At 34.7% G+C, this 12,560-nt stretch overlaps 1 protein-coding gene across 1 annotated transcript; it reads right to left on the reverse strand.

Moving 5' to 3' along the window:
- Positions 1-4,843: 4,843 nt before the first annotated feature.
- LOC128166116 (heparan sulfate glucosamine 3-O-sulfotransferase 6-like) lies at positions 4,844-10,695 on the reverse strand. The gene is made up of 2 exons (XM_052831061.1): positions 9,650-10,695; positions 4,844-6,102 (listed from the first exon to the last, which is right to left on the reverse strand). Exons 1-2 carry the CDS (start codon positions 10,201-10,203, stop codon positions 5,484-5,486), a joined length of 1,173 nt encoding a protein of 390 aa, XP_052687021.1. The 5' UTR covers positions 10,204-10,695; the 3' UTR covers positions 4,844-5,483.
- Between the last annotated feature and the right edge of the window lie 1,865 nt (positions 10,696-12,560).

Raw genomic sequence — 12,560 nt, forward strand, 5'->3', positions numbered from 1 at the left:
TACAAACTTTGTGAACACACGACAATTAGTGCCTTTGTCATATTAGTAATTAAGATTTAAATCTTCGTTATGACAATCAGGCAGATTTCTAATGGAATCTATTCCAATTCTCTTATTTCTAGACAAATATATCGATGATGTGTGTTCGCATTATTATACATCAAACATAGCTTCCGATGGATTAGGTTATCGCAGATGCTCCACATATTGTCATTCAGCCATTCCGTCCGAGATCTGGAGATTTCTTCGTTGACGTCTCTGTTGTGAATAATTTCTGTTTGATGTTGCTTATGCCGTAACATTTTATTTTAAATTTTAAAGTTTTGATTGCAAAACAAAACACAAAAAGACACAAAAAATTATTTATTCTCGATTTTTTGTCTTAAAATTCAATTCAACACTTGCTCTAACAACCATTTAAACATGAAAAAGAAATTGCAGCTATTTTCGGTGTCTACTTTGACTGGAACATGTTGATTATAGCAGTTATGTTGAACTCCATGATGTACACAAAAGATCACAATGAAATACAACCAAAACACACAACGAAGAACCCCGCTATATCGGGTATGTAAAAACAAGTCTGCAATGATCGCTACCTTCATAACCTGCATGAATCATTAAAGAAAGCATTTTATTGTTTATATTTACATCTTTCTTTTAACAAATTAATAAATTGATTGTTAAGAGGACAATAATTTAACTAAATTACTATTCATGTGCATCAGTACGTTTGCTAAAAGATACAGTCAAATCGTCTCCTATGGGAATTTGAGTCTGAAATCATCATGGTTATTTCGTGCAGTCCGTGATTGCTGGAAGTGTCGATAAATGGTGCGTGTAGACTTCAGTCCTGTTAGTTTCTATAGAGCTATGAATTAACAATATCCGTAAGAAATACAGGGATTCACACTCTGAAGATGTCAATATATAAACATGTACACATGTATTCATTTATTAAATTGTTATTCTATATGCACTGATCCCTCACAATGCTAAATTACAATTGATTGACAAATCAGATATCCATGCATGTAAGTTTTTTGGCACCTCCAGTTAAAATATTTTTCTCACCTGGCACTTACAGAATTTCAAATTTTGTCATATTTACATGCAGTAACTGGATAAATATTAACTAATTATGTGTCCGACTCCTTTCTTACTGTTTTATCTGTTGCGTGATCACTGGACCAATAAAACAACGCTGGACCAGTTGGTCCACTGCCTGAACCAGATCTTGTCCTGCGTTTGCCGACGCCATTGATCAGCGAATGAAGGGCTTCTTTGCATTTTTGTCATTTGTGCATATAAATTACTAATGAAATTACAACTGAAAGCCTATTTCCTGCCCGAACTTTCGAGAGGGCAAACGTTCAATCCTCTCAACACGAACATAAGCCAGTTATTTATATACCATTCAGGTTACTCGACGTCAATTGTGATGAGACGCTACTGAACTTGATTGTTTCATTTATAACTGTTTTAATTAAAGATAAAACAAGACCAATATAAATTAATTGATTAATGATTAAACTTCATTCAAGTTTCTCATTAACATGAAGATATTTATTTGTATCAAATTAATATTAATTAAACAAATTTTATACGGTATCTCAATAACAAATCATATAATCGCTTAAAAGAAACGTAACTCATTTTGGGTACTGTAAAATATGTGTGTAATAAAAAGAATAGTTATAGCCTACAGAACTGCAAGCAAAATGTACTGTAAGCATAAAGATGTACTTTCCTGGGTCCGCAAAACCAGTCAAGAATCAATAAAGTACAAAATCATCTCCGTGTTGTCTTGTGTCTTTCCTAATGAGGCTATTCTCGCACAGAAAATCCTATTGGCACTTTTACAAGTCCGAGTGATGAGCAGTGATTTAAAAGGCGATAATGACCACAATTCTGTGCATTAGATTGCTACCAGTCCAAAAACATCGCCCAGAAACCCTTCTTTTTTTCTCTCTTTTTTTTTTTTGGGGGGGGGGGGTGTCGAGTAATTCAAACATGATCAAATGTCCCATTTTTATATCATATTTTAATTGTCCCGGGGTCCCATATATTGAAATTTGCCTATTCATTATTGATAAATATGTAATTACTTTTGGTGGTGGGGGGGGGGGTGCATGCTAATATTCCGCTTAAAAGTAAGTCTAAAATGTAAATGGGAATTTAAATTCAAATTAACCCCGCTGACGCCGAAAGTAAAGCTCCTACTTTTCTTTACTAAGTTCAGCAAATCAGAGTTGAAAAAGCTCTACCTACATGTACATTAAAGAGTATCTTGTAACCAATTTAGACAAATATAGAAAATAGACATTCTTTTGTGCTTTGAACTAATTTTGAAAGTAGGCAACATAGGTTCCAGTACGTAGGTTTATTACCTATATAGATAATTTTCATCCTTAGATTGTAATATGTACCGAGGTGTAACTTACTACAGAGCAAGATACCCAAAAGCAGCGACAAAAGGAACATCAAAGGAGTTTTTGCTGTCGTGATCTAAGCTAGGCGTTTTTTGAAATAGTAAGTTTATGCAAAAAGTGAAAAAGATCAAATGTGTGACATAGTTAAGTGGCAGTCTCAAGTCTCGACAGAGCCAGGGTAATTAGAAAAGGATAACATCGTATCCTATGGTATCATCCCATTCTTAAGGTTATAGTAATGGATCGTAATAATCAAAGTAGTGAATTTTAAGCTTCGTTTTGCCCGCGGTCTAATTGACAGGGTGGTCCGTCTCATTAGCGGATTATTGCGCGGTACGATGCCTTCAGGTCCGAAAGTAGCTCCTGCATTTTATGCATTCTTTTCTCAGGCAACTTAGAAATTTTTACTCGCATTTTCCCCTATTTCTAAACATCACACTCTCTAATTAAGTATTTGTACTTGTACATCATTTTTGTTTGTAATTAATTTGACAAGAATGAAGTAACAATATTCAAGCAGAAAAATGTTTAAGAAGAAGTCAAACGCATTAGAGTAGCTTTCAGAGCCAGAAACGAAATGAATTCGACAAACTCATTGTGCCGTCATGAACATAAAATTTTGCTTACTAACACTTTTGATCTGGATGATCGGTAATACGAGAAAATTGATAAATTGACAGTTCGTGGCATTTATTTTTCAATTGTTCACAGGATGTATCGCATTAGAACTCTTCCGTCGCTACGTCACTTGATTATGAGTGAAGTAAGTGAAAATGTAACAGCTGTTCCGAGCCGGACGATCTAGCACCAGTGCTCGTTCCTCGGACACGACGTGATAATGTTCATCGACCAATGGACATCGTTTGCACATTAATACACATCATATATCTAAGTGATCCCAGGGGGAGTGTGAATGTAAGGGCAAACCAACAAGCAAAAAATACCCCGCCCTCTCCATTCATTGTATTTATAGGTAATATAATTATAAAAGATATTGAATATCTGTGTGTAGGCTAACAATTTCTTGATAGGTAACTAACTACCAGTGTAATTAATTAAATTGTTAAAAACCTTATCTGTATTGCAGTATTGTTGACCCGCTTCCGTTTAATATTTGTGTTTGAAACAATAGACAATGATGGGTTTTCATATGATATATCAGATATGCTTTTATTCAAAAATATATTTTTCTCCACATTTTTTCTACGGGTAAGCTTTCTTATGAAGAAACGTACTTAAGATGAAAGATATAAAGTAATTGATATCATTTTCACGAGAATTTAAAACGAACTGTTTCTAAATAAACATTACTCATTTGCTGTCATGCCGTTTGACAAATAGTCCAGATTTTATCTTTTTCGGGTGACTCGTTTTGTATATTTATATTTCAATAAGCCGCGTATGGGAAACATTTGATATTTAATAAGTTTATCCCTGCAAACAGCGTGATATTTCTAAAGGTGGTGTCAAGTGTTTACTCACACCAACATCTATCTAAACGCCAGGATTAAGGTATCATTTCGTAATGCAGTCCAAATATGTTACAGATTCATAAAACAGATCCAATGTCTTTTGTCAATGCTTGGGAAAAAAATCGTCAGAATACTGGGATTGATTTGTAAACGTGGAAATGTTCGAAAGCGCAAATAGTTTTCCGACTATTAATGATTATATTGCCAAAATTTGCTATATAATATTGGGAATAACCGCTCTGATGAATTTGAAAGATCTATTCCTCCCACATATGCATTTTATTTCCAGCACATTGCTATTATGTAACCGTTAAAATTATTTATTTGTAGTATTCGTAAGTACATGTAATAAAGGGTTGCTTACATGTATATGCAAAGCTACTTTCTGAACCATATATAGAACGTTTTGTATTTATACACATTGTAGTAATTTTAATTTAACTTTTGCTGGTGCATATAATAGAATTGAAATAAAACCAGATATTTAAAGATTAGATGTGTACAGCTGTACTACATATGTAGTTAATAAACACTTGGGACAAATAGCAAACACCTAAAATATAAAGAAGGGAAGTGTGTACAGGTGTAAAGATATATACAATTACACTCCTCTCCCCCAATCATTTTTATATAAATTTTACTGATTTTTTAAAAACTAAACAATTTGTCATATTTTAGTCGGTAGCTGCAGAATATTGTTTAAACAAAAAAATCAAAACTAGCGAAACTCAAACAAAATGAGTTGATAACATTTAATAATTTATTTGAAAACCATGCAAATATAATGGAACAATCTGCACAATTGCTGCAGTCCCGGTGTTGATAAAACACATTTCGCAAACAAAAGGACTACCAGGGGGTGAACTTTTTTTATTCAGCAAACTGTATGTGGTCAGGTAACGTAGTAATTCCACCACCAACATTAATGATTATTCAATATTTAAAGTTTTTGAAACCATTTTATTTCTTAATATAAATATAACGACCCCCATTGCAAATACTTCAAAAAAAAAATAATAAGACGAGTACTACACGTAGATCATGAAAAATAATGAAAGGAGCCATCATTGGTAGGCCACATGTACTTGTGTATGTCTAACAGGAAAAGTATTTGACCAAACATAAAATTATTGTCCCCACGTTCGTACTGTTACCCTTCCTTTTCGTGGATTGATTGTAGAGTTTATGATTAATAAAACAATAAAATCTTAAAATCACTGACGCTCAAAATAAGCCCAACTCATAATATTGACTGGTATATCAATATTTGATATTCTGGTTCTACGGAGAGCCATGACTGTCATTAAACTGCCAGATTTATGACTTGGATCACAATCAACTTCTTATAACAAATACAGTTGTTGTTTTTAACATCTGACCTTTTGGGTTCTGCAATCAAGGAAAACGTTGATGAACCAAAAAATAATGAAAGACTATCATCAACTGCTATAAAATGACTGACAAACCATTCTGCTAATTAAGTTCATCGACGGGCTTTCTGATACAGAAAAATTAGTGTTCGACCGTCTTTGAAAACGGCAAAATAGCACATCTTGATATTCTTTGGCTTAAATGAGTTCTATGTCCAGTGAAAATTGATATTTGTCAATCGGTAAAACTTGGCGTTAAAAGGACGATAAAAACGTCTGAGAGCGGCAATCACACTTTCCGGGAGTATCGGGTGTTTACGACCCTTACTTTCGTCTAGACAGTGTCCCCGCTTGCTAGACATTGTTTTCTTGATACACGGAAATCCTCGGGTTTTATTCAGAATAAAATTGTCTTCTGTTATGAAAGTCCTTAGTCCTAAGAATGTCTGGACCTTTCTCATTTCCTCCCCTGGATTTGTCACTAAATTTTCACCGTGAACAAAATGAATTTGTTTCAATGGAAACACAGATAGCCAGTTCTCCAAATGTTTGACGTATAAACCGATTCTGATCACAATCCACGAAGTGTTTATTTTAGTTGTGTCGTTACGTATAAAAGCAGAGCTTTGGAAAGACTTGGATTTGCCGTGTTTGCTGAGAATTTGGGTATAATCTGATATAGCCCGAGTCACGGGGTCCCTCACAACTAGTACAAGTTTGGTAGAGTTGGACATTCTGCAGATTCTAGCCGGGACTTCTTTGGTGATGAAATAGCTTGGTGTTTTCTCTATGGTCAACTGGTGTGGTAGCGTTTCCGGCATCAAGTTCCTGTAAAATTCCAAAAGATATTAATTACTATGTAAATTACAATAGTAAGCCATATAACTTGTAAAGTAATTCGATAAATGTGTATTGCATAAAAACGCTTTAAAACACACAAGCTGTAAATTAACAACAATAGACTGTAATTCCTATAAGATGCTTGGTTTCTTTTTAAACTTTTTTTGTACAGATTGGGAATTAGCCCCAAAATATAGCTGTACTCGTTCTTTCATACCGGTAATTCCAGTTGAATTAAAGTGCGTCTGTACTTTCAAACCTTGCAAATTTTCATAGAGAGTGTTCGATTTTCTGAAACCTATAAATTTAATGTAACACAAGTACCGTGAGGTAGAAAAATGCTACAGAATACTTAATTTGTAAATCACTGAAATATGCTAATTTTACATCCTGGAAGTGAGTAAAAACCAGCCCCTGAAATAGGTAAAATTACCGAAGTAAACGGTAGTTATCAAACTAAATCTGCGAACAAATTTGAGGAAATACCGTTCACGTGGTACATATAAAACTCATTGTTCTGAAATATAATGTGTCGTCCATATTACAACGTGTCCAACTCCTCTAACTTTCAGTAAATAGATGATTATTTCTAATTAATCGATAGACTCCCGTTGTCACCCGACGTTGTCGTTTATTGTAAAACTTATAAAATGATAAGACAGGGACTTACTTCAGAATAATTACACCTTGAAAGTCAGATATGAGGATATTTACACAAGGGCTAAACGTTTGTACCAAATTAGCCTCAGATCTGCGTAAGTGAGGGTCTTATTTAAGTTACAAATTAAATGTAAACATTCTGCCTCTGTTTTGAATCTGTAACAAATATTCAAAGTTCACAAGAAGACTCTCATCAACAAGGGTAATTGATGCGAACTGTTAAATATCTAGATCTTGGAGTAATCAAAGGCAGCTTCAACATCAAATGCTTTGTATCTTTCAAGTCAAACATTTGGCATAGAGAAGGGTATGCTAAAGATTCAGCGAATTGGGCAAATAACGTTGATCGTTTGTGATCACTACAGTTAATGTTATGGGCTATTCCGTTTGTAAGATCCATACTTACGTCAAAAGGTAGTTAAAAATCAAACTTATATCGACCGTAATAAGTTTGAAGAATTCAAATTTACTTTTGATTCGTGTTTAAACGAGGTAATTTTATATGAACTACATTTATTTCGGTTTATCACTGGGGAAATATACTTCATCAAAGCACTAAATCTGACTTTTCTTTTGGTCATTGATATTCGTTTATTGTACCCAATTAAGAATTCAATACTGAAAACGAAACCGGAAGTTGAAAAGCGCACTGACCGTATAAATTGGACACAATCCGGATGTTCTAATGCTGGGAGTTATGTTCGGTGTTTTTAGAATCTCGAATCAATGAAAATATCTCTCTCTCTCTCTCTCTCTCTCTCTCATATCATCGATTAAAAAAAGATTTACTAGTCGACATTAGCACTAGGGATGACCTGCTGTATATAATTTCCGTTTTTAAATGGATGTATCGACAATTCATGTGTGAGTAATTATCTCAAACATTTTCTCTGGGCAGCTGTCGACCACTCTTTCTCCGCGATTGGGAGAAAAAGCTAATAATTTTTTCAGCAGTCATGAGTTTATGGATCCGTGAAATCCTATTTTCACTTCTCTTTACTTTGACAGCTTTTACAAATGGTATTTTTCATGCGCGATGAGACAAAACCAATGGTATCCTCGCAAATACCGTTAAAATTTACAAAGAAACGTCATATAGCTATTGTATAATAAAATCTATCTGAATCACGAAGAGAATATCGACTTGTTTTAATGTCATAAAAGTATATTAATCTGCATTAGTATATGAATGAGACAAGAGCATCGCAAATCATGGATGCTGCGTAAAATGTTACAAAATGTCAAAAAATTTCTGTCAACAACAATTCCATATCCTACTGGGTTTTTACATTATTCAAAGCATAAAATATCGATCGGGGGATTGAAACATTATTTATATCTCAGTGATTAATCAGAACTAATACAAACTTACTCTACGGATTATTGTTAGCTCCCACTAATGGATTAGCTGATCACATGCAATGCCTCAAAGCACTCAATCAGGCAGCTACCAAGACACCAGTAATTTAGATATCAATGAAATAATAACTGTATGCCTTTAAATAATTCCCAAAGCTGATTTTTGTGTATTTCATTTTTCTCCGACGCACTTATTCAATCCTTTAACATCAAGCACAGTTTGTAAGATTTTAGAATGATGATATTTTTTATCGACTAACATTTAGTGTCGGTAAATACAATTAAAATCTACAGTATCTCTTACATATAAACTTTAATTTTTCGCCCGTCTTTCAAAAATGTACTTATTAATCTTTGATTATGCCATGTTTCATTATTAGATACAAAGCAGAGAGGATATAGATGTAAACCGCCAACCATACAAAATACACCAATGGTTGCTTGTTCGAATCTCAAACAACGTAAGTGTGCATGATCTCCTGGGGAAACTTGTGATGTATAACCGGTATTTTCGTAGAGAAATTGTATATATATGAGATATACTTTATGAATTTATCTTTTTCTTTAATGTTCAGTATCGTCTGCTTTGTAACCCTGTGATGACACTTAAAGATACGTTTGACGTATGTATTTTCCTAGGCAGGGAGGCGAATCGGTTGTGTATTGGTGCCAGAAAAAGTGCTAATAATATCTGTGTCATTATGAATGTGTTAAGTTTGGTGTTTACAAAATTTACTCATCCGTACGGCTTCATTTGAATTAAGTTCCCTTTGACAAAGAGGGTTTTATGAAATTATTAACACTGACCCCCGAGCAAACTTGACACGGGCAGGTACATGGGTATCAGGTACTGAAAATTGACGTCTGCTGTCATAAATTACCGCGCGGTAACACGTTACATTCAGATACAGGGTAACGTTACAGAGAATTTAAAACAAGTTGACGGGTTAAAAGTTTAATGCGTTTTACCAGTTTACTGACACTAGATGTTCCAGCTCGTTTGTCCGTGGGTTGTGTTACTTTTGTGTGTCAATTCCCGGGCATTGGACAGATACACAATCCGGGTACCTATTTGTCGACCGAAACAATGCGAGTACTTATTTGTCGATAGACAAAACATGGATACTCACAATATGGGTACCAATGACAGTATCCCATCATATCTTTATTTTCAGATACTCTATCAAAAACATTTAACACTCGCCTCTTAACTAAAACGTTATCAATTACCACCCTGTATGCTTGTTTGGGGATCTTTAACGTCAAATGGGGCATAATTGATTTTTTACATTAATCCGAAAGACCTGCGAAAATAGCAGCCACTTATTTGAAAAGAAAGTTGTATTTATTCTTCGGCTTATGGCGGAAAGACATCAAACAGACTACAAATAATCAAATACTCCATGCTACTTAATATTCAGCCGATACATCATGAACGTCCGTAATTTTGTTTTAACTTTGGGTTGGGGGTACACTTGGATATTTTAAAGAACTACTCCACCCAGTTAATTCCTACCTGTACCAATCCAGGCCCTTTTGGTAATGTTTGTCAAAGAAGTGTGGCTCCGGACCAGTGGCCTTGACATCAGGATGGACACGGAGAAATTCTAACAAGGCCCGGGTCCCGCCTTTTTTTACCCCTATGATTATGGCCTGTGGGAGACGCCGTTTCTTCAAACTTTCCCCTTCGACAGAACTTTCTTCCTCGCTTTCCTTCGGGACTTCTGCTTGGCTTAATTCAGATGTCAAAGTAATGTTCCAATTAGCTGCAAGTCTGTGTGCTTTGTTAAGGGATTTTCCCGTCCGTTGAATATGCTTCAGCCGATGGAATTGGGCATTGTCGTTTGGTAAAATATTCCGTAAGTTCCTGTTGTGGTGTCTAAAATCTGGAAACTTTGAATAAAGAAGTTCCTCCGAGTATTTTGAGGCAGTTTTTCCGGCTTGAGAAAGAAAAGGGGTATTGAAAGTAAAAACACTCAGAGTAAAAATTAATACTCCAGCACACAAAACATGACTCCATGCTTTTTTGCGGCAAATTCTAGCAGTCCGATTTAAAGTAAGACCCCGCATATCCTCTCATTGTCAACTACATGTAGACCACAACAATCTCTGCCACTACTTGTGAAACAAATACAAGAGGTTTAAACAATTGGTTTCGTTTTAAATAAATACCCAGTTGAAATTCTTGAAAGTGCACAGATTTCTATACACTAGTCAAACGATTCAGTGAAAAAAATTCCAAAACAACACTGTTCATAATTAAGAAACGAAATGGCACGGAACACAGCGATTTAACACCTGGGTGCCCGCTCTCAGTTTCCCTGCACTGTCACTAATTCACCCCATTGTGAATCTCCTATATCTGTTTTCTTTCACCTTGGTCAACTGTGTATCAACATAAAAATACGAACCCGACACCTCGATCCTTGTGTTATACTTTGTACGATAACAAATATCTGCTGATAACTCCGATAGGGATACCTATTTGACAGACAGACTAGTATACGCACTCTGGAGTTATTGATCCAGATTTCAGTCTTTTCGTGTTAAAGCGATTGGTCGAAAGCTTCTGGTAGGCAGGCGCGATAAGCAACGCTCGGAAAATCCCTCTTTTATTAAAAAACATCAACATAAACCAAGCCTGTTACGATACATACAAGATGTTCAAACTGGCGGAAAATGCCATTACAGTTTGTTGTCCTTTAAACCAAAGTCTTATGTTGAAAAATCGAGAGCTTAAATATTTCCCTTTTATACTGGCTGGAATGTCGTCAAAAATACAAGTGCGTATAAAATACTGAATATAGGCTCACATCAATTGGTACATGTATCTAGTAGTATTAAAGTGATTGAATCTGTCGTCCGTGGACATATTTTAATCAAGAAAAATATGTATGTCTTAATAGTGTTTTCATGTATTACGATTTCCAAATTTTATGGTTTCGTTTTCTTTCAAAACAAGCCATGCGATTAAACATAAAATACTGCGATTATAACACCTGCAACACTAAAACCTCTTTATAGAAATTGAAAAATGTCAGGTTAAAATCTATTTTCAGTTTCTAAAATAGAGAAATAGTTTTATATACCTTGTGTGGGATCAGATGTAGTAGACATACTAATATACTACTTAATTCGACGAGATTTCGGGGTTTTGTGATATGAAGTAAACATAAGTTGTACATCACTTTATTCAATAGGATTTGAGGCTTCATGATAACGATACTTAAGAGTGAAGTAGACATAGATATCCTTAGCCTTTACTCGTCCTAATTTCAGGCTTCCTAATAACAAGATAGTTAAAAAGAAATTTGTAGATGTTCATAAATCATATGGAATTTAAAGCGTGATTTTGATAAATAAGTTAGCGGTTTTCATAGTTAATACAATAATGAGTGGGTACAGAAATTAATGTTTACCAAACCCAGGAGCTTAGGGGTGAATGCTTTCGGACCCAGGTTGACTTCGCATTCTTTGCACAAATCCAGGGGACCGTTATCTACCCCAAGAAAGATAAATGAGTGTAACAGGTAACAGCGTTAGATATCAAACGATGCAGCTTTATCGCATGATACCAATTTCTGGTAATTTAATAAATTATTTCGCGCCCTGTTTATGACATATTTTGCCGTTTTAATTTGCAAATTAATCTATGGTTTTGCTTTAATTTTAAACGAATGACATAAATGTTGACTTATGATCCTTATTTAGAGGGTCCTCCTCAATGTTTCTCCCATTTGAATATAATGGAAATATGGAAGATGTAGAAATATGAAAATGTTTCTATAGATCGACAGCAAAATAACAGAGTTGGAAAAACCTACAAAGCTGACACCTTAGTTTCGCTATATTACCATCAAAATCGCCCCATTGTTGCGTTAGAAGTCATGATTTCCACCCGTCAGTGGCTTGTATTTCTATGGATATGGAACAGTAGGCCAACATCTGATCTAACCGGAACGACAAGGATGTCCTTTTAAGATGCAGGTATCAATTATGCTGTCACATTTTAAGTAATACACACTCTTACAGAGGATTTATTTGAAATCTACCCGACAGATGACGTGATTCGATCATTTTATGGGTCAAACAAAAAAAGTCAACAATGGCGGCTAATAAAAGCATTTGAAAATGTTAACCTACACGTGTGTGAGACATCGACTTTTGTCATCAATTATAAAACATAGAAGTTAACTAAATGTTATGTATCTTGGTATTACATTTTTATTCCTTTGAGATTATAAATAAACGAACTTTTTCATGTAAGATATACGCAGCTGAATTGGTTTTAGATTTATGAGACAATATCCATTACAAGAGTTAATCCCAAAGTAATGTCACAGAATTTGTGCTCATAGTAAGCGCCGTATTGTACATAATTTTGTATCAAAATACATGTATACACAACCATAACTCTGTTTCAGTTT

This window comes from Crassostrea angulata, chromosome 10 (genome assembly GCF_025612915.1).
Source record: "Crassostrea angulata isolate pt1a10 chromosome 10, ASM2561291v2, whole genome shotgun sequence".
NCBI lineage: Eukaryota > Metazoa > Mollusca > Bivalvia > Ostreida > Ostreidae > Magallana > Magallana angulata.